Source organism: Eptesicus fuscus, chromosome 18 (assembly GCF_027574615.1).
Source record: "Eptesicus fuscus isolate TK198812 chromosome 18, DD_ASM_mEF_20220401, whole genome shotgun sequence".
Taxonomy (NCBI): Eukaryota; Metazoa; Chordata; class Mammalia; order Chiroptera; family Vespertilionidae; genus Eptesicus; species Eptesicus fuscus.
Window position 1 is genome coordinate 43,805,980 of NC_072490.1, and position 20,567 is coordinate 43,826,546.

General features: G+C 43.7%; 1 protein-coding gene across 1 annotated transcript in view; it reads right to left on the bottom strand.

Moving 5' to 3' along the window:
• ERC2 (ELKS/RAB6-interacting/CAST family member 2) overlaps positions 1 to 20,567 on the bottom strand; it is an 877,079-nt gene that overhangs the window by 166,737 nt on the left and 689,775 nt on the right. The window contains exon 16 of the mRNA XM_028152806.2: positions 13,136 to 13,270. Coding sequence (XP_028008607.1) covers positions 13,136 to 13,270 — 135 coding nt within the window. The remainder of the gene's footprint in view (positions 1 to 13,135; positions 13,271 to 20,567) is intronic.

Consider the following 20,567-nt stretch of genomic DNA (forward strand, 5'->3'; position numbering starts at 1 on the left):
GGAAGTGCATGCCACGGAATGATGATCCATTTGCAACCAAATAAGTTTCAAAGAGAAGAGTATCCTTCCAATTCGGTGCAATGCTTGCAGAAAGGCAATGCTGTTTAACTTAAAATTGTATTCAACTGTGGATAAATGGAAACTTATTTGGTCTGAGTTCTTGTTGTTGAAAACATTTCCAGAATGGCTCTGGCCACTTTCCCCACTTAGTGAAGTGGCAGATAGGCAGGGGAGTTTAATCTTTGAAGACAGAAGTGTATTCACAGTAAGACCAGCATCACAAGGTCTATTTTGAACAAGAGTGTTCACTGTTCCCTGCAAGGATCGAGAGTGTAGACGACCCGGTGGTTCAACTCCTGTCCCACACGCACTTTGGGGAGCTGTGTCTTTTAACAGGTCCCTGATGAAACCAGGTTTTGCCAGGGCGTGCTTCTTGGTTTTAAAAACCAGGACCAGAAAAAAAACAAAAAAACACTTGGAATATTTTCTCACTATTTGGAAACTTACTGCTTAGGTTGTTGCAATATTAGGTTGAATCATATGAAAATGCCAGTATTTGGCCATTTCTGATCTAGAAAAACAGCAATTTCATACAGTTCAATCTAATCTTGCCAATAGACAAAGGTATTGTGCATCTATTAAAATATTTAAATCTGTGGTCTTGAACTGAATTTCATATAATTTATTTCCTCTCTATTTCTTCATATTTTATTTTATGTATTTAAAAATATTACTTGGACAAGAGGTTCAGAGAGTTCACCATATAGGGTTAAGAATCCCCACCTGATATGAGTCCATTAGGAGATTTGCACACAGTCAGAACTGCATAATTTGGTATGGATTTGCACTGGACAGTTTAGAAAGGAATATTCTGGTAAAAAAAAAAAAAGGTACAGTTGATAATTTTTGGCTGGATCTTCTCATGTAAAATTGACCTTGCTTGTCACTACACAGTCTAGTAATTACTCTTAACAAAAAAAAATTCCCTTTTTTCTACATAACTTGAGAAAAGTGTGTTTTTACATTCATTAAATGTCCTTTCAGTTCCTGGAGAAAAGCAAAGTTGGTCTCCCTTTTTTATGCTAATAAAGAAGGGAAACTCTACAGCACCTACAAATGGGTTGCCAGGGGTCTAGCAACCCCTTGAACTTCACTGCAGAACCTGTGGGGATGTGTGGAAGTGTAGTTCTCTGGATGGAGGCTTTCATCACAAGGTTCCTGAGCCATGGAGTTACTGCTGTAGGGAAATTTCAGGCCCAGAGAGATGCTGCGATTTGCCAAAGTCAGAAAAAGCAACGCTTTCCCTCTAAGGCAGCCTGCAGCCTCTCCTGACGGCTTCTCAAAGACTACAGTCATTCTCCTTGCAGAGCAGTTTATTTCATTTTGCATTTAAAATCCAAGAGCATGTATACATTCAGTTTGTTTCAAATCCATCCCCACAGGGTTTCAAATTTTTAAAAAAGAAGAAAGGAATAAAAGAGGAAAGCCACTGTCACCAAAATCGACCACTATTTTCTTAACAGTGAAATGTGGTCAAATGCAAATCACTTTTAGCAAATTAAATACATTAAAAAGTGGTAATTAATTATGATTGAATGAGACAGGAGTTGTAGCTTGAAAATATACACTGCCAATATCACTACTGTGCCTCGTCCACCGTAGGGATAAAAAGGAGCTCCCAGATGTCGAGGGTTATTAAAAACCAGATGTTGAGATCGACGTCTTGTATGCCGGTGAATAAAGTAAAGAAATATGACAGTCCAATATAAACTTTGCTAACATTTAACATGGCAGAAATGTGGATAAATTCCTTTACTGAACTTGTAATATTATGCTTTTTTTTCTCAAGTTTTTAGTTTCTAAGGTTTAAAGTTTTTTTAAAAGAAAATACAAAGGGAAGTGGTGGCCATTTCTGCTCTCTCTAATCTTCAAAGCTTCAACATGAATTGACCCTAATCACCGAGTCATCTGGGTCAGAGCGAGTGTCTGCTTGGGGAATAAAAAAGAAAACGCAGGAGCTAATCAGAGAGGAAGCACCAAGGAGTTCCAAATGCTCGCAGCTGTTAGACTCCTGCACTGCCTGCATCTTGGGATGAAACATTAATTCGCTCAGCAACCTTATGGTATAGAAATGTAAATTCGGGGACCAAAAATAAGAAACAGATAGGTATCACTTGATCACTAACTTTATGCCAAGTTGTCTAGCAGTACTCGGAGTTTTAAAGTGTGCCTCCCAGGCCTGGGAGAGTCTGTCTCCTCTCCTTGCACTGGTTGTTCCAGATGCTGCCTGTGTCTGCTCCCTCGTGTGTCCTTCCTGAGTGATGGCTATGCCAGGAGCTGCCAAAGTTTCCGGATGGAAAGAGAGCCTCTAGTCCATCAGTCATCCAAGTGCCTTTGTCCACAGCATCTGGGATGGAAACATCCAAGGTGGGCGGAAGCCCAGAGCGCAGTGACCACACAACAGCAAATTTTGAAGAGAGAGGAAGCTTAACTATCAAATAACCTCCGGAGGTATCTATGGCTACAGAGGTGATATGAGGCCTTGATGGCCATCCTGCAGTCCCAAATGCTGGGCCCTAAAGGGATTCTCTAAATTCTGAGATAAAACAAAATTCCTCACCAGATGGGCCACTCACTGGGCCATGCTGATGACAAGATCTAAGGGCAAAGGACTGAGTCATCGCTGACAGGACAGGAGACTCACCATTATGGGGAGCATTTATTAGCCCCAGAAAAAAAAAAAAGCTCGGGAAGGAACTCTATAATCTGGCATGATGAATAGCCTGGTGTAAACCTTTAATTGGTATCTATTTTGAAGCTTTAGGTACAACCAGCAGGGCAAGCCCCAGCCATCACTGGATATTTAGAAAAACAAAAACAAAAAACCACAACAACCCCCCAAAAAACAATAAACAAAACCTGGCAATTCTCTTTGACTTGATAGCCAGCCTTTTTTTCCTGAAATCAGAGGATGAGGTTCCTGACGGGGACCTTACTGTCACGCCTGTTCTATCTGGAAATGAGAGTGAAATTATGGCAGTATCACCTTCCAATCAGCCCACTGCCCCTCTGAGAAGTCAGCCACTATTTCTGTCAGGAGGAGAGGGGAGGAGATGCAAGGAGAGTGTCCTGGTTGTAATAGGGACAGTCACCAGGCCCACCCTTGCCCCCAGTTCAATTCAGGGCTTCTCTGACATTTCCTGAAAATTAAAAAACCCAGGACTCGGCAGACTTCAGCTGCATGAGTCATGAAAGCAGGACCATGGTGTGGGATTTATGATGTGCCCTGCTCCTGGGTGGGACCAACCCCTCTTGGCATATCCAGCTGAAGGTGTGGCCAGAGCTGGGAAGACAGGTGCATGTGAAAAGGAAAATGGGCCCTGAGACTCTTCAGGGCACTAGTAAGTTTTCCCTCAGGGTCAAGTTCAAACCTTCCCTTTGAAGACCTCCCATTTATGTCTGTCACCTCTCCTGCCTCCTAGAATGCCTAGCCCTTGGATGGGTGCCTTTGTTCAGGTGATGAGGTCAGGAATGGCCATGACCTCTTATAGGATTTGTATTTATTACAGCTTCTGGGGCCCATTTGCAGACAAAGTTCCCCCAAATAATAGGAAAATCCTGTCCAGGTTTAAATACCTGATGGGTGCTCTGTTTAAATATAACTGTTACCTTATCTCTGACCTGGACTAGAAATGAGCCAGCAGGTATCAGAACCTGACCCAGGTTAGAGGCAGTGTGAGAGCTTTCTGTGCTGCTTCCCTGAGTCTCACCGCAGCCCCATGGCAGGCTCTCCGTGCAGATGTGGAAAGGAAGGCTCAGGAAGAAAGTTCTGGTAGCTTGCGACCAGACACCTGGAGCTGTGGGAGCCAGGGTCAAATGCCAATCTGTCTGACCACAAAGGTCTACCCTCTCTTAGATGGGGGCTGTGAAGATTGAGAAAGAAGAGCTCATTTTGACCTCGGGCATTTGCCGGTTCTCTGGGCTCAGCTCTCAAGTATTTCGTACTCTGCAGGCCTCTCTCCAAGCTGTTGAAGGTTCGGTTGGAGTTGGATGGTAGGACTTAGGGTGGGTCCCTCTGGTTCTTGGAAGAAAGGGCACATGACTCTTAAATGGGCATGTCACCAGCACCCCAGAGGTGCTTCCTCAATTTCTGGACCATCGTTGTAGGGCGACGAAATAAGTGAGTTTTCTATTTCCTTCAAGCAAAGCGATCCTGACAAACCAGGGTTTGGTGCATGGCGCTAGCTCCCTCAGCTGAAAGATATCAGAGACCCAGCTGAGGTGGAAAGGCCAGAAGGTTCTATGTTGGCCAACAATACCATTCCGGCGCCCAAAGTCAACATCTGCTCCACGCTGAGCCACTGCCAGATAGCCATAAAAAGGGGTAGCGGTGGGCACAGGATTTACTTTCGCTCCCTCGTCCATCAGTCATTAGTACTCCGTTTTGTTAAACACAGTGAACATTAGGTTTTCACCATGAGTCTGGTTCTGCCATTTCCTGGCTAGTGGGCAACCAAATCCTCAGGCCCCTTGGCCGTGGTTGCCTTAAGAAAGAACATGGGATCATATCCTGACCCTGACACATCATTAGGCTGCCAGGTGAATTAAATTGGAAAATATAAATTAAAGCACTTTGTGGACGTTACAAGCATATATAAATATAACTGGACACACCACCCCTGTTGGTAGCATTTGATAATTTGTTACTATCATAACAAGCTGTTTGATTTTGCACTACGGTCAAGGGCAAAAGGGTGTGTGAGAAAAGACTCTGGTACTGTATAAAACCATCCTTAGACATTTGAGCATCGCTGGGCTGTGTGAAGCTAGAGTTTATTCAGGTCATTCTTTAGAAGCTGAAGCAATTTTTTGAATGCTGTTGTTCTGTAAGTGAGGCAGCTTTCCGAATCTGAGTGTGTGCAGGGTACATTCGAGAATGTTTCCAATCCCCCTTCCTCGGCTGTTCCCTTATCTTCGGAGTGTGGCGAGCGCCTGGAGTGTGTGATCCAAACATGATCCTTATTACATCAGTTCCAGAGAAGAAGGGAGGCAACGGTGTTTAGCAATAGAAAATGGATTTCCCTGCTTTGAGATGTTTCAGGGTTGGCCACCTCCTCTCAATGGGGGAGCTGCGGCTCTGCCTCATAGACAAATGTGAGTGGATTAGAGCAGCGAGTTGAAAAGGAATCAAGCCGCCGATGTTGCCAAGATGAGCTACATCTACAAGCCGGGGAGTGCAGGCTGGGTCTGAACACCCCTGCTGACTCAGAAGATGCTGCAACAAATCTCTTAATGAGACCCTAATACTGCAAACTAGGTTTAAAACTAAAAGGAATCAGTAAAAGGGGGGAGAAATCTTTAACCCAAATAGAGTTAAGACTGGAATTGTCAATAGGCTCAAATCTCCTGTAAGGAAATATCCTTTAACAGGAGGAGCCTGATGCATTAAGCAGCTCTGCCTCTTTCCCATCGGTGATGGCCCTACCTGGCAGGTTTATTGAATCGTGCCCGCCTGTGCTTACAGGTGAGGAATTAACATCACACCCAGGTTAAAGAGATTTGGCAGTGACCTGCTCACCTGCAAATCCACCCTCCCAAAGGCTGTGTCACCCCCGCCGCCTGAATCCTCTTCTGTGGCTTGTAATGGTTGGGTGAGCATGTAACTGCTCTAGAGGAAGGAGCGGTTAAATAGCTCTCACAGCAGCTCAGACATTTGTCCTCATTTCCTTCTCTATCTGTGGCCTCACAGAAAGCCAGGGCAGGGCCACTCCAGAGTTTCCGCTCTTATACTCGGGCAAACAAATGCCTGCCGCCTCCTTCCCAATGCTCAGAATCACATATGCCTCTGGCTCGTGTCTGAGTAGCGTTGGGGATGTTTAGTAGTCTTCGAGGCATAAAGGAAAAGTAACATCTGAGTTATCTTTCTATTTCAAGTACTTAAAAACATGTGTTGCGTTGGAAATGCAGCATCTTCCCATCAACTCTATGATTAAAAAAAGTCTCAGAAAAGGGGAAAGAAACAGGAAAATAACAACTTATAACAATGTGTGGTGATGGATGTTAACTAAACTTATTCTGGTGCTCATTTCACAATATATACACATATCAAATCATTATGTTGTAAAACTAAAACCAATTTAATGTTAAATGTCAGGTATAAATTAGCCCGGGCTTGTTTGCCTCAGTGGATAGAGCTTCAGCCTTGTAGACTGAAGGGTCCCAGGTTCAATTCCGGTCAAGGGCACATGCCCAGTTTTCAGGCTGGATCCCCAGTAGGGGATGTGCAAGAGGCAGCCAATCAATGATTCTCTCTCATCATAGATGTTTCTATCTTTCTCTCCCTCCCCCTTCTTCTCTGAAATCAATAAAAATTTAAGAAAAAATAATTGATTTTTTTAAAGGAAAGAAAATAGGCAAATGGCTCACAATATTTATTTCAAAATGTACCCAGGATATCTTGGGTTCTAGTTGGCAGGACTGGCCCAGAATGGGAACAGGCGACATCTCTGAACCCTTCTCCCATCCGTAAGCATCAGCCCAACAAGAGGTCTCTTCATGGGCTTTTTAATTTGGCATCTACACATGAAACCAAAGCCCAAGGCTTCTTCCAAGAAGTGGGTCAGGAAATTAGATTTGCAATGCAAAAACAAACAAACAAAAAACCCCCAAACAAAAACAAACTCTATTGTCCCTGTTGCTCTGAATTGGGCAAGCTCCAGCCATCCTAGCTTGGATGGGAAATGGATATTAAAAGCCTAACACATGTAATTTTTCTTATTAGGTTACTGGCATGGGGAGCTAACATTTTCTGGGTTTTTTTTTTCCCCCCAGTTGTTCTGTAATGATACTGTAGTAAGCTCTGATACGTGGTAAGTTTTCTTATATGCAGGAAATGTGAAAATGTATTTACACATACACACACATATATATGTATATATAATGTATATTCAAACATGCACTCCGGGGAAGTTAGGGAGAGAAATTTCTAGTTAAACATGATCTTGAGAAATTCTTCCATATGTGGAAAAGTCCTCAGTTCATCTGACATATAGCGATACATACATATACACACTCAGGACACTGTGTATACATTTATCCCACATTCATTTAACCTCAAAACATAAAATAAATTTTTTTCTTCCCGAAGCAAAAGCTAGGGATAACAACTCTATATACAGAATCCATCTTCTGGGGGCCATGAAGCAAGTGAAACCCCTCGTCTGCTTGTTAGAATTCAAAGGGCTGCACTTTGGCTAGTCTGCGGTGCCCAGAGAGCAGGGCATCCATCACAAGCCCAGCCCAGCACTTCACGGAGGAGGGGCCTAGGGTGGGTGTGGAATCAGAGCCTGGAGTTGGCTTACTGAGAAGTAAGGGGTCCGGGGAGGGGCTGCTGTGACCCCTTTGTTTTCCTGGTGGACCATGTGATTCCACCAACTCTTTGTTGACCAAACATAAAATGCAGGCCCCAGGGAGGAGGAGAAAAGCAGGGAAGTGGTTTACCTCACAGTCTGGGGCCAAAAAATACATGCGGCTTGCAAATATTGTCAGTCGACTCCAGCCACCACCTCACAGAGGCCCTGATTGTGGGCATGGCTGGGAATCCCCCTCGTCTGGGAATGCTCTGCAGGACACTGACGAATTCTACCTGAGAGCAGGTACCAGGACTCAGGTGTGTGCAGTGTGGACAAGGGTGGCAGAGAGAGAGGGTAAGAACCCTGAGTTGACTTTACCTTATGGCTCTTTTGTCTGTGGGAAGAGGGGAGAGGGTCTCAAACCAAGGTAACCAGGGAGAGGTGTGGGAAGCCACACTGTGTCTGGCACAAGGACAACAGGAATAGAGAAGAATAAAGGGGAACAGGTGACATGCGGGGGGAAGTGAGAGGAATAAAGTCACAGAACAGACAAATGGAAACAGAGAAAATAAAAGTTGAGGCAAATGGAAAGAGAACTGAGATGACATTTTAATTCAACTTTGAAAAACAAAAGAAACAGGATTAACATTTACTATAATTTAATGGGAAAGAGAAAAGCACATTTGCACTAGAGGAAAACTTGCTATTACAGCCATGCAACCATATTAATACATTTGGTTGCACAAATGCATACATACTAACATCCAGAGAGGCTGGCCACCAGTGTACAGAACCCAGGGACTCAGGTCCTCATTTGGGGCCTGTTGATTTTCTGGGTGTGACCCTGGATAATAGACAACCTCTCTGAGCTCCAGGGTTTTGTGTGCTTTTTGTTTGTTTGTTTGTTTTATGTTTTTGTTTTTTTTTAAATCTGGAAATCCTTTTCTTTACCTTGAAATAGTTCCCAGAGGTGCTGAGGAAACAATGTACTCAACAGACATTTATGTTATATTACATGCCAGACAGGTGTGAATGTGCTTTGCAATATGAAAAAAAAAAAGGATATGAATAACATATCAATTATCAATTTAAAAATATACTATGCCTTCATGCTCCCAGACTTTAACTCTTCCTTAGAAGTAGGATTTCTGAAGTAAAATGTGAAACGTAACTTTTAAATGTGGTCCAAAAATCTCCTGGTAGTGAACATGTGTGGAGCTTCCCAACTCCCCTCAGGGAGCATTTCATTGGAAGGAAGGAGAAAGGAGAGGTGCGTTCTGGGCTTGTAAGTGACCACATGCTGGGGGTTTCTAGCCAGAAATGTTTAGGCTCTTTGCCAGGTAGGGCTCTACACATTAGATTCAGAGAGGCAGATGCTTTAGCAAGTGGAAGTGACACTGAGATCCAGGACCTAAAAGGCGCAATCTCCAACCCAAAGCACAAGCACAGAAATGCAAGTCCTGGACCCAAAGGGGGACTGAACGAGACCTGGCATTGTGTGTTGGCTGGAGTGTGGGTTCACTCTGAGGGTCTGTTTTTTTTTTTTTTTATCTACAGGTTAGCTCATACCTGGGAGCCACTGGAAGGAAATGAATGAAATATGACTTTTTTTTTTTTTGGAACAATGAAAATCATATGATGCCTGGAAAAAGGACTTGACATCATAGATAAGGCAAGGAAAGATACTACAGACAATAACAGGTGATTCTGATGATGACAGGTACACAGGGCATTGAGAATTTAAGTTTCCACTTAGCTTTTCTAAAATCAGTCTTGGCACCTTCACTAAAAATAAAATCACTGTGTCCCCAGCCTGTTCCAGTGACCCTTTGGTCCTTACTGTTTCTCAAAGCTCACCAGCAGCTTGTCACAGGAAATATTTGTTGTCTGCCCTTGTGCTCACTTCTTGGTTGGAAGGACTTCCTGCAGGCATTACTGGGATTGTGTGAATGTCCTACTTGGACATATTCAATGACTATGGCCATCCTGGGGGTCACAGGGCACACCGATGGTTAACTGCTCCTTTCTCGGCCACTGGACTGCCACAGCCCCCCTGATTCCTCTTACATGTCCTCCAAATCCTCCTTCCCCTCATCACACTCATTTCAAATCCCCGAGGGGTTGCCCATTTACTATTATCCTTGCTTTTCTGGGTCCTCATCCTTAGAGTGGCTTCCTTAGTTCAGCCCTATTGGGCTTTGGGTGGAATAACGCATTCTCAGATGTTATACCTTTGAAAAAGGCATCCCAGGAAATAAATGAAAGGGGCACTCTCATTTTCTGCTATGCAAAGCATAGGGGAAATTGCTTCAAAACTCCACCTTAAGATGAAAAACACTGCTGGAAACTAGATCAGCCATGTTTTAAACTGGATAGTCTCCTTCTTCACCTGATACTCTGAGAACAGTATTGCTCAGAGCACAGATGTTACTAGAAAAGAAAAAACAAGATTCTATGATCAAATAAATCTGGGAAATGCTGGATTAAATAAAATTGGAGAGCTTTCTTTCTTATATGACTTTTTCGATCCTTTGATCTGCTAATTGCACCAAGATTCTCCAAGATTGAGTTATAATATGCAGCACTTTCCCGAAATTCTCTACCCAATGAATCTCTGTTTCAAGACTTTCCTCATGGGACTAATGTTCCAAAGTTACTTTGGGAAATGCTAGTCTAGACTTACAACCCTTGGATTCAGTTTCTCCCGAGGAGAAAGCAAAACCATAGTGAAGGAGAGAGGGACAGGGAAGAAATGGAAAAAGAATCTAATTCTGCAAACCTGGCAATACTTAAATTGAATTTCCTAAGGAAAAATGAATTTCTCTGGAAAAGTAGCAAAGTGACTGACTGTTTATAGGTCTTCATTTTCACGTTCTGATCTCTTAATAAATCTCAGAAGATAATGTCAACATTTGCAGGCCCTCTTCCCGAAGACAGTGACGGTCAACCTTCGGGGCACAGGAAAGTCGGGGCTACAAGATTGATGGGAAAGGAACTGGGAATCCTGGAAGCGATATCTTCCTGTTAAGTTAGTGCAGTGAGCATGGGTCCATTATGGACATTTAGTTCAAATCTCATTCATATCATCCATTATTTAGACTCCAGTGTTGTCACACACTGATATGTCTGTCACATTCTCTGGAGAAGTAACTCCACTCCATGCATATTAGCACATATGCTTACACAATTATGTGTAGAGTTCATAATCAATTGGGACAGGCTTCCCAGTCTTTTAAGACTGTTACACTCTGCTCTAACCGGTTTGGCTCAGTGGATAGAGCACTGTCCTGCAGAATGAAAGGTCCCAGGTTTGATTCTGGTCAAGTGCATGTACCTTTGCTTGCAGGCACATCCCCAGTAGGAGGTGTGCAGGAGGCAGCTGATCGATGTTTCTCTCTTATTGATGTTTCTAACGCTCTATCCCTCTCCCTTCCTCTCTGTAAAAAAAATCAATAAAAATATATTTCAAAAAAAGGACTGTTACACTCTGGGACTTGGATTTATAACAAAGCATATATTGATATAAGAGTTTTTGATGATTCTGAATCTCAAATCTTCAGTATAGAGAGTCATTTCCCTAGACCTCAGACAGCTAGTCAAAAAGGGCAATATTGTCACTGGGGTCAGCCTCCTCATATCAGGTCCTTGCTTAGCTCTTCTCTTCTAACTGAAAATGTGCAACAAAGGAGCCTACTGCTTTGCTGACTCATCTTCCTACCAGTAGCAATGAGAAAGGTGTGTCAGAGGTCCTGATGACATACCTTAGCCACACTCCTCAAGGAATGCTAGCTCTTCTGGAAAGGGCCCCCGACCCCGAGCCATGATCCTGCCCTATGACAACCTCTCATGTCAATGGACAAACATAAAAGGGTCAACCAAGCAGGCAAGTACTCTAGTTTATGATTAAAGACCTCTGGAAAAGTAGCAAGAGATAAGCTTTTGTAAGAAATATCATTCATAAGGCAGATAAATTTGATCTGGTGCCCTGCGGGTATCGGGACATATTAGCATGCAAGTCTCCATGATGAAACAAGCCTGTTTGCTATCCCACCAGGTCCTTGTGCAATCAACTCCCCCAGTTTGGCTCCAAGTTCTTCTTTATGCCCCTATGGAGCGTTTTATTCCTGTCTTTCTCAGGGGAAGCCCATGTGGCCTTTTAGCACCAAATAAAGCCTCACACTCACCCCTCATGGGGGAAGGTTGAGGAACAAAGTGTAGGGACCAGGAATCAGAATGAAGAGATGTGATTAGCAGGATGCCAGTTATACTGGGGCAGGTGAGGATGGTGGTGGTTGTGAGGGATGAGAAATGAAGAAATAAAACCAAATCAAACTAAAACCACAGTCATACAAGATAATGACACAAAAATAATATCCCTTTCCACTTTGCTGGTCTCCAAATTGAGAACCATTTCTAGCTAGTGACATGCACTCGTGCCTTTCTGTACTTGGCCTCAGAAACTGACATGTCCTGTGTGTGAACACCTTCTGCAGGTGTTCTGAAAAAGACATTCCAAAATAACCCGCCAGTAGACACTGAGCCAGCAATAGTGCGTATCTATGAAAGAAGAAAAGAGGGGAGGAAAGAACATGCATAACATAAACAAGAACAGACAAAACCTTGAGGTGTCTGAGGGCAAATGGTTCCTAGTACAAGGGTGGGGCCAAGCTTGGATTGGGGGTAGGGGACCTCCGGTTTGAGCTACCTCACTACAAGCCCTAGGGAGCCCTTTTTATGTTGTAGACTATACAAATGGCTCCCCCTGGAGTTGTGCTCCTGGTAAAATATATTGGAGACTTGTAATCTTAACTTCTCTTTTGGGATGCTAGTGGTATGAAGTGAGAATAAAACAGAGCCATCTGAAAAAAAAAAAAAGCTTAGGAGCATATTAAGCACCCTTTCCTCCAACAAACAATTAAAAACCTCTTCACATAGGTCATTCCAACAAGTTCACCCCTCACATATTCAGAAATACATAACAAAGGCATTCATACTTAACAAGATGCTTCTATCCCATTACCTCTGTCTCCGTCCCTCTTGAAATTACAATCTAAGTTATGCCAGGATCATAAAGGGAAGGTCCTAATACAATCAAGGCGGAAAAAATGCTAACATTGACTCTATCATCCTGCTAGCCTGCATCAAATTTAATCATTTCCATGAAACTCACCTTCAAGAGTTTTAATACTAAATGCTGTAAATAGTTTTTGCATTTGGTGGGTGAATGCAAAATAGTTAAAAAAATCACAGGAGATTCTTGTGTTTGTCAATCCATCTTTTCACATGCTTTACTGAGTCAAGGGAGAAGACAGGGTCCAAATCAAAGAAACCCGATCCCCTTGACGTCACTGGGTGTGTTGTTTAGCCCCACTGCTACTTTGCATCACTAAGGAATTTTCTAGGAAAGTGCTCAGCAAACTCAAGGCCTCTCTGGTTGCCAAGCTCGTGGAAACAAAGTGCTTTCTCTTAAAACTGAAAAAGACATTCCAAAGTAAGCCACCAGTAGATACGGAGCTGGCAGTAGGCTGCCTATCTATGAAAGAAGAAAGGAGGGCAGGCAAGAAAATGCATAACATAAACAAGAACAGACAAAACCTTGAAGAGGAAGGAGAAAGGAAAACATTTAGATTCCTTGAGTGATGGAAATAAATACCAAAGCTATTAGTTTCAGTTCAAAGAACGTATCACTTTATGCTGTTTATTATTTCTTGAGGATGATTTATTTTATCTTAAAATATCCAAAGGGTAGAAGGGGTCCTGGAGGTAAGTATGAGGGAACTGACCTGGTCGGGAGAGGGCCTGTGATTGGAATGCTGCGACCTCCCAGGAGACCGGTGGTGGTGGTGGTGGTGGTGGTGGTGGTGGTAGTGGTGATCCTCGTCGTAGTTGTCTGCCATCAGCTTCATCCTGTTCTGGGTCTGTTCAGAGCAAAAGCCAGGGAAGACTCTGTCAGGAGCGAGAAGCCCAGCCAAAGACACCCAGGGCATCATTATAGCACCTAGAGGGCTCCCTTTGCTCCTAATCCACAAGTTTCCATTTGTAGGCACATCGAGACTTAAAAAGGAAAGCATCACGCTTTGGTGAAAGAGGCTTCACCACACCCTTGATGCTGCTTGGACCTTGGATCTGCATTTGTAGATGTAACTGTACTTTCCCACTTGGTTTAAAGGGGAAAGGATGGACTCATCCAAAGGTGCTTTGTTTTACATTGTCAAGCGATCACAGAGACCCAGAGTCAGCTTGCCACCATAGACTGCCAACAATCACATCCTATGCTCTAGAGCAAGCAAGACAAGGAAGCCCTGCATGAAAAGATGGGAGAGGACTGGGTGGAGACACGGAACCACAGACAAACAATGGTCTTGCAGGACAAGGCAGGAAATCCACTGGAGAGCTGCCAAATGCAAAAACACTAATGGAGATGGTTTGTTGCCATGATGACTTATGGCGAAAGAGCACTCTGTGGACGTTGTAACTGATAGAGCTTTGGGGGGAATTGAGCAAAAGGGGCAGAGTCGATGGAGAAGAGCTGACCACTGTAATTTACTCCCCACTATGATTGGCACAGGAGGCAAGCCACAGGTGTCACAGTTAAACCCTCAGGGCCTTAGAATTGTTTTATTGTCTTGTTTCACTATGCAGGGCAATAACATACCAGCGGCGAATTGACCTAAAAGGGTCACAGAATCTAGAATAATGCTTAAAAGGCAGATAAAATTATCCAACCCAGAAAGCTTTTAAAGATGGTTTTAGAGATAAGACTAACTGGATTCAAGTCCTGCTGCACTTCTTTGCTGGTTTATTTTAGTTAACTATTTCTAAGACTCAGTTTCCTCAACTCTAAAATGGGAGGGAGAGTGCCTCCCTCTCTACGATGAAGCTGGCACAATACGGGCTTGCAATAAAAGGCAAATGCTGTTGTTATTATTATTATTGTTATTTATTGTAAGGCACTTCTTATTTTAAAATATTTTTTTATTGCTCTTTACAGAGAGAGAGGAAGGGAGAGGGAGAGAAAGAAAACCATCAGCTGCCTTCTGCCTGTTTCCACTGGGGATGGAGCCCATAACCCTGGCATGTGCCCTGACTGGGAATCGAACCAGCAACCTTTAGGTGCACGTGATGACGCCCAAGCAACTGAGCCACACTGGCCAAGGAACCACTTCTCCTTCTTGATCCGTGTTTCCTTTGCCTGAGACACCTCCCACAGACATCTTCCCTCACCTCTAACCTGTGTGTCTGGCTAACTCACAGCCTTTTCCTGACCCCAACCTTGAGGCCAGGTGATGTGTGCCTCCTACCACTCTGTACCCACAGACTTATCTATCCATCTGTTGGTAGACTCGCGGCTGTTTCTCTCATCTGCCTCTCCCCAGAATCCAGCCCAGGGTCTAGACAGTGTATTCTATGCCTGTTGCTGCAATGTCTGGCTGAAGGAAAGAAGGGGTCGTGACTCTGAGGGATGCTGCCATTCTAGAGGCACGTTGCACCATTGTTTCAGCCAGAGGAGGTCACTGAGAGGGGAGGCTCTCTCATGAATCACGTAACAATCTCACTGGTAGCTTGAGATGACGACCAGCCATCAGCACTTTAGGAGAGCTGGACGTCAGAGGCGGGCAGAACCTCCAACTAGTGGGAATTTTATTATGTGATATAAATAATGCTCTGATAATAATTCTGGACCTCACACAGTGTATTCTTGTAGTATTTTCCACCCACAATCTAACTTACCCTCAAAACGTTCCTGGGACATATTATTACTCTCTCCTTCTGCAGCTAGAAAATTAAGGCATCGATTTCAACCCCCAGAGCCTCTTTCTTGACATAGGGCTTGGAGGTTTTCTGGGTCCTCCAATTCTGAATCGTTAGGCTTTTCCCCTTGCCCTGCTGTTAGCAAAAATGGCAAACAGCTGAACAGGTAGAAACCGCTTCCCATAAATGCTTCGATTCTGTTAAGTCTTGGAAACACCTCACATCCCAGTTCTACCTGCCAAAGAATGTCTCATGATTCACTCATTCCATTTTTTAAAATGTGTACAATATTTGAATGGCCCCAGAGTAGATGTAAAAAAATGCATTATATGGATGAAATCAATAAAATTAGAGGGAAAGATCCACCTAACAATTAAATTAAAAATCCCAGGAAACCTTTGGCAGCTGATAGCATGTCTGTCCTTCATTCACCCCCTGACAGTATCAGAAGACCCAATGGACAAGGTATGTCTTGTGAGAAACAGAAGGTCAGTTGCTGACTAAGTCCTGAGATCTCCCAGATGTCCCTTATTTGGCCAACCCTGGTACAGGAGATGCTGAAATTCAGCGTTCACACCTAAAATTCCAGTATTGTCAGGAGCCTGTTACTTTTGAACTTGTGAACTAATAAATCTGGAATTGTGTCTTCCAATAGAATTCCGGGGCCTAAAGGGAGCTATAAAATCTGCTCTGGCCAATAAGGAAGGGACTTGCCCAAGAATGAACGATGGAGCCTAAATGAACAAATAATAATGGCTATTGTAAATATCATAATGTTCTTACCCTTTGGGGAAGCTCCTGTGATTTTATGAGATTATTTTCTTACCAGTGACAAGCCTAAAGTTCCCTACCTTTGAACTGTATCCCATAAAAGAATGTACAAGCTAAACAAGATGCTATATGCAGCCCTAAATGTGTCTGCTGAAATGAGGTGTTGGAGAGTAGGCATGTCATGGGATAAAGACTGTAAATGAATGATGTCATCTTTCCAATTTGGTGCTGAAATATAAATAAACCACATTGTTCATGTGAATACCAGATCTGGGGGAAATGTACACAGAGCAATTGTGAGCGGAAGAGGCTTCTTTTGATTAGTCTGGGCTGAAAGAGAAGAGTGTGAAACGGAGATGAAAAATGAGAGTTTGGCCTGATACTCTAGACTACTTTTATTTATCTTGCTTGTAACATATCCCCTAAACTGTGAGCGATTTCTTACAGGCTGGTTGCTAGTTTTTCTTCTATAAGAAAGTTTGACCAATCCTGCTTGCTTAATTGTCAGATTGGAAATAAACCTCTTTTAATTTTTTTTAATCTACACTTCCTATCCTCTTTACTACCCAGCTGTATTTGTTTCCTAACACACCAAGAATGGTCGGGAAGGATAGGAAACCATGAATAAGACTCCCTAAAGGCTGATGGAGGGTAGAACAAACAAACAAAACAACACTGAAGAAAATTGTAGCAAGCTTTGGTACAAGGATATTATTCATTCACATAACTTCAGACACGTTTATTGGGTGATTCCATGCATAATGGTTCATATCCCTGTAGCCATCACCTAACACGAGGTGCCTACCACAAAGCCTTAAACAGTAAATCTGGGCAGTCACAATTGCATTCCCAGGAAAACTAATATAAAGTTGGAGAGGGTAGCTTCCCCCTGCTCTGCACTTGGGAACTCATGGACTCACTTAGCAATCCACTGAAGCCCGTTTTTATTTCCTTTCCAGTGTCTACCAAATGGCTGACCTGACACTTTTGCTTTTGGCTAACAGTGTTTTATTGGTTTTACGATATTATGTCATGGCTGCTGAGACCAATCTAATCAGATTTCATTTTCTACTTCCCTTTTCTTCCAGGCACCACCTTATTTCTCCAGGGCAATAGGATCCTAACAGCTCTCCTGCTGTACTCTTGCCTTCCATCGAGCACAATCTGGAGCCAGAGTGACCTCAGACCCATGGACTCCCTGGCTTCAAGCTCCTCACAGGCTCCCACGGCCGCAGGAAAAGAGCCCAGCTCCTCCGCAGCTTACAAGGCTCTTGGGAGGTGACTGCCGTTCACCTCCCAGCCTCACCGCTCATCTCCTCTCCCCGGCCCTGGGACATGCGGTCTCTGTTCTGTCATGCTGTCTTCCTCTACCTTTACAGAATTATACCCTTCAGTTCTTCTCCTCTTAGCTTTGACACCATCACTTCCAGCAATGCCTTCCCCAAACCCGCCTCAAAAGGGAGTGAGTGCTCATCCACTTGCCTTCCCAGAATCCTGAGCCCTCCTTCAACTTCTCACTCATCACAGCACTTACCTCAATGAATGGTAAATAATCATGTGCTTTCTTGGCTTCCTCCACCACTAGGTTGAAAATCTCTGGAGGCAAACACTACGTCCGAATTACCCTTGTACTCAACACCTAGCCCAGAGTCAGGTGTATTAGTAGTAACATGTGTGTGTTGAATAGATGTAGGAATGAATGAATGAATGAATGGAAAGGGAATAGGCTACTTGGGAACAAATGAAAGAAAAAATACACAATTAGGGCCTATGATGGGCCAGTTGACTATGTAACTCTCCATGTGAAAGTTTAACTTTCCCTGTTGTATATTTGTTTTTGGTTGTTGTTGTTCTTAGACATGGGGAGAGCAAGATAAATGTTCTTTTTCAAGAAATATTCCATTCTTTAGTAAAATGGATCCAGTGAGATACTCCATGATGTCCCCGTTTTTTTTTGCCTCATTAATAATGAAGGGGTTGGAGGTGTTATGGGTTAATTTCCTTACTATACCCTAGCCTTTGAAAAAGCAGGGGCCACTAGAATACTTTTGTTAGCACCAAAGTCAACCATGGAAAACTGAAACTTTCTCCATTAACGAAAATCCTGATGAACACCATCTGTGAAAAGGTGCCATATATTCCATCTCTCTTGACATTTCTGAAGAGTTTATCCAAGGAGCCCTTGAAACAGAATGAAAATCCTTGATTGACTAGTAATAGACTCAATAGCTTAATGGCAATATGTAGCTATAAAAGTGTAATATTAAAACTGCCTTTAAAAATATTTTAGCAAGGTGGCAATAACAAACTATGCTTTGATCAGTCATCTGGATCAAGTTAACAATAAAACCTTCATGAATGTGGTTTTAAATAAGAAAAAATATAAGATCTGTTGCTATGGGATATGGAGATAATACCATACAATAGCAATTACACTTTATTCTATCAGGTTTTCCTTTCTCCCTCTTTCTTTCCAGAAATATCCAAAATAGTCCAGAACTATTCTACTGATCTTATCTTTGCTAATTCAGAGCAAGGTCAACAGTTTTTATCTCTGAGTAAAAGATGGAGAAACCAGATAACAAGTGACAATGAAGAAGGGAGGGATTTCCTGAACATCATCAGGCCCACAGGGCAAAGAATCATAACGGAGTGGGCCGGGGTTCCAATGCCTGGGTCACTCTTAGAGGATAAAGTGGGAGGATACAGCAGTTATCAGGAGATATGCTGCCTTGGGGGCTATATGAAAGTAGGAATCAGTAATGGAAAAGATTCTACTGAGGACCCTGCACAGAAATTCATTCAACACTCACTGAACTTCTGCAACTACGAAGACAAGTGCAATGTGTGCCAGGCTAAGTGCTTGACCAGTATGCTTTCGTCAAATCCATGCCTTTGAGGTAGCCATTCTTATGAGGAAACCAAACCCATTATGGCTCAGCTAGTAAGGTAAAGTGCAGGACTTAAATCCAGATTTCTGACTGCACAGTCCTACAGGGTGATATGGATAATCAGAGGACTGACTACAACACGATATGGGAAGGAAATCGAGAGGGAAGGGACTGTTTTGCATCAGGGGTGGGGAATGTCCGGCCCGTGGGCCGTATAAGGCCCACAAAAGCATTTGGTCTGGCCCTGTCAAGGCAACCGTAGGTGGGACTCGAAATTCAATAAATCTAAGAGCTTTTTTGATAGCAACATAAATTTATATTAAGTGAACTATATTAAGCAAATCTATACTAATAAAAGGGTAATATGCTAATTAGACCAGGTCAACCAGACATCTTTCGGACAAAGCCACGGTGGCAGTGGCTGAGGCAGAGGTGGTTAGGGGCGATCAGTCCAGCAGGGGAGCAGTTAGGGGTGGCCAGGCTGGCAGAGGGGCAGTTAGGGGGCGACCAGGCCGGCAGGGGACCAGTTAGGGGGTGACCAGGCTGGTGGGGGACCAGTTAGGGGGTGATCAGGCAGGCAGGCAGGCGAGTGGTTAGGAGCCAAAGGTCCCAGATTGCAAGAGGGATGTCCAACTGCTGGTTTAGGCCCCATCCCTGAGGGGTCTCGGGTTGGAGAGGGTGTAGGCTGGGCTGAGGGGACTCCACCCCCCCCCCCCCCCCGTGCACGAACTTCGTGCACCGGGGCCTCTAGTGATGTTATAAATATCCAAATGGCCCTTGGCAGAAAAAGGGTTTCTCACCCCTAGTTTACATGAATGTCCAGAGGCAGGAGGAATCCCCTCCTAGCTGAGGACAGGGGATTCAGATAAGTCTCCATGGGTCAGGTGCCCCGTGAGCTAAAATTTGAAAGTTGGCGTGGATATGGGTATAAGGAAAAGTGGGCTGGGGAGATTCCATTCTAAACTCACCTTCTAATCGCCTTGAAAGGAAACACAGGTCAATATGGGGAGTGGGGGGTGCATACGCTGCATTCTTCGTTGCTTTATTGGATGTGGAGAGAGTAGAAAACATATTTGAGATAATTCACTTTCTTACTTCTCAAAAGAACTTAAAAACTTGGGTCATTTTGGAAGGAATTTAGGACAGCCATAGCCATATACTCTTATGCTCACACTTGTCAAACTATGACATTTCTGGGAAAAATGCACCAGTCTCTTGACATTTATGCTTTCACAGATATCTACACAATCCACTGCTTTTGCACCAGCCCCGTTTCAAAAATTCATCTGACCTCTCCCAAGTCATTCAGCCGATCAGTCCTATAACCAAACAGAACATTGATGAAACTCTGCCTCCCAACTTTGTTGAAGGCACCTCCCTTAGTCCTTATTTATAGACAGAAAATTAGTACTGGTAGGTCACCAAGGAGGGTTCAGCCGCTATTTTTGTACCTACTCTTTATGTAGCCTTATTTTATTTTAATTGTTACAGAGAATCTCAGTGCCTCTCCACAGCCCCTTGTTCTACCCTGGAGGCCACCTGCAGCTTGAACAGAGACTCTCACTGAACTTCTGCAACCGCAGATGTGCTGCTGTCTTCCCACCTCAGCACCCTACATCTCTCTCTGCCTGACATCTTCCTCTGGCCACAGGTGCAGGCTTGGCCAGGGAGCAGGGCAGACCAGAAGTGCTGGGGAGCTCATGTCCTCAGAACAACTCTCGATCTGTGAGGGAGGGAGGTAAGGAATAAATAACCAGCTTCCTCGCACCTAGTGGGACAACACTACAGTGTGTTCTGGAAT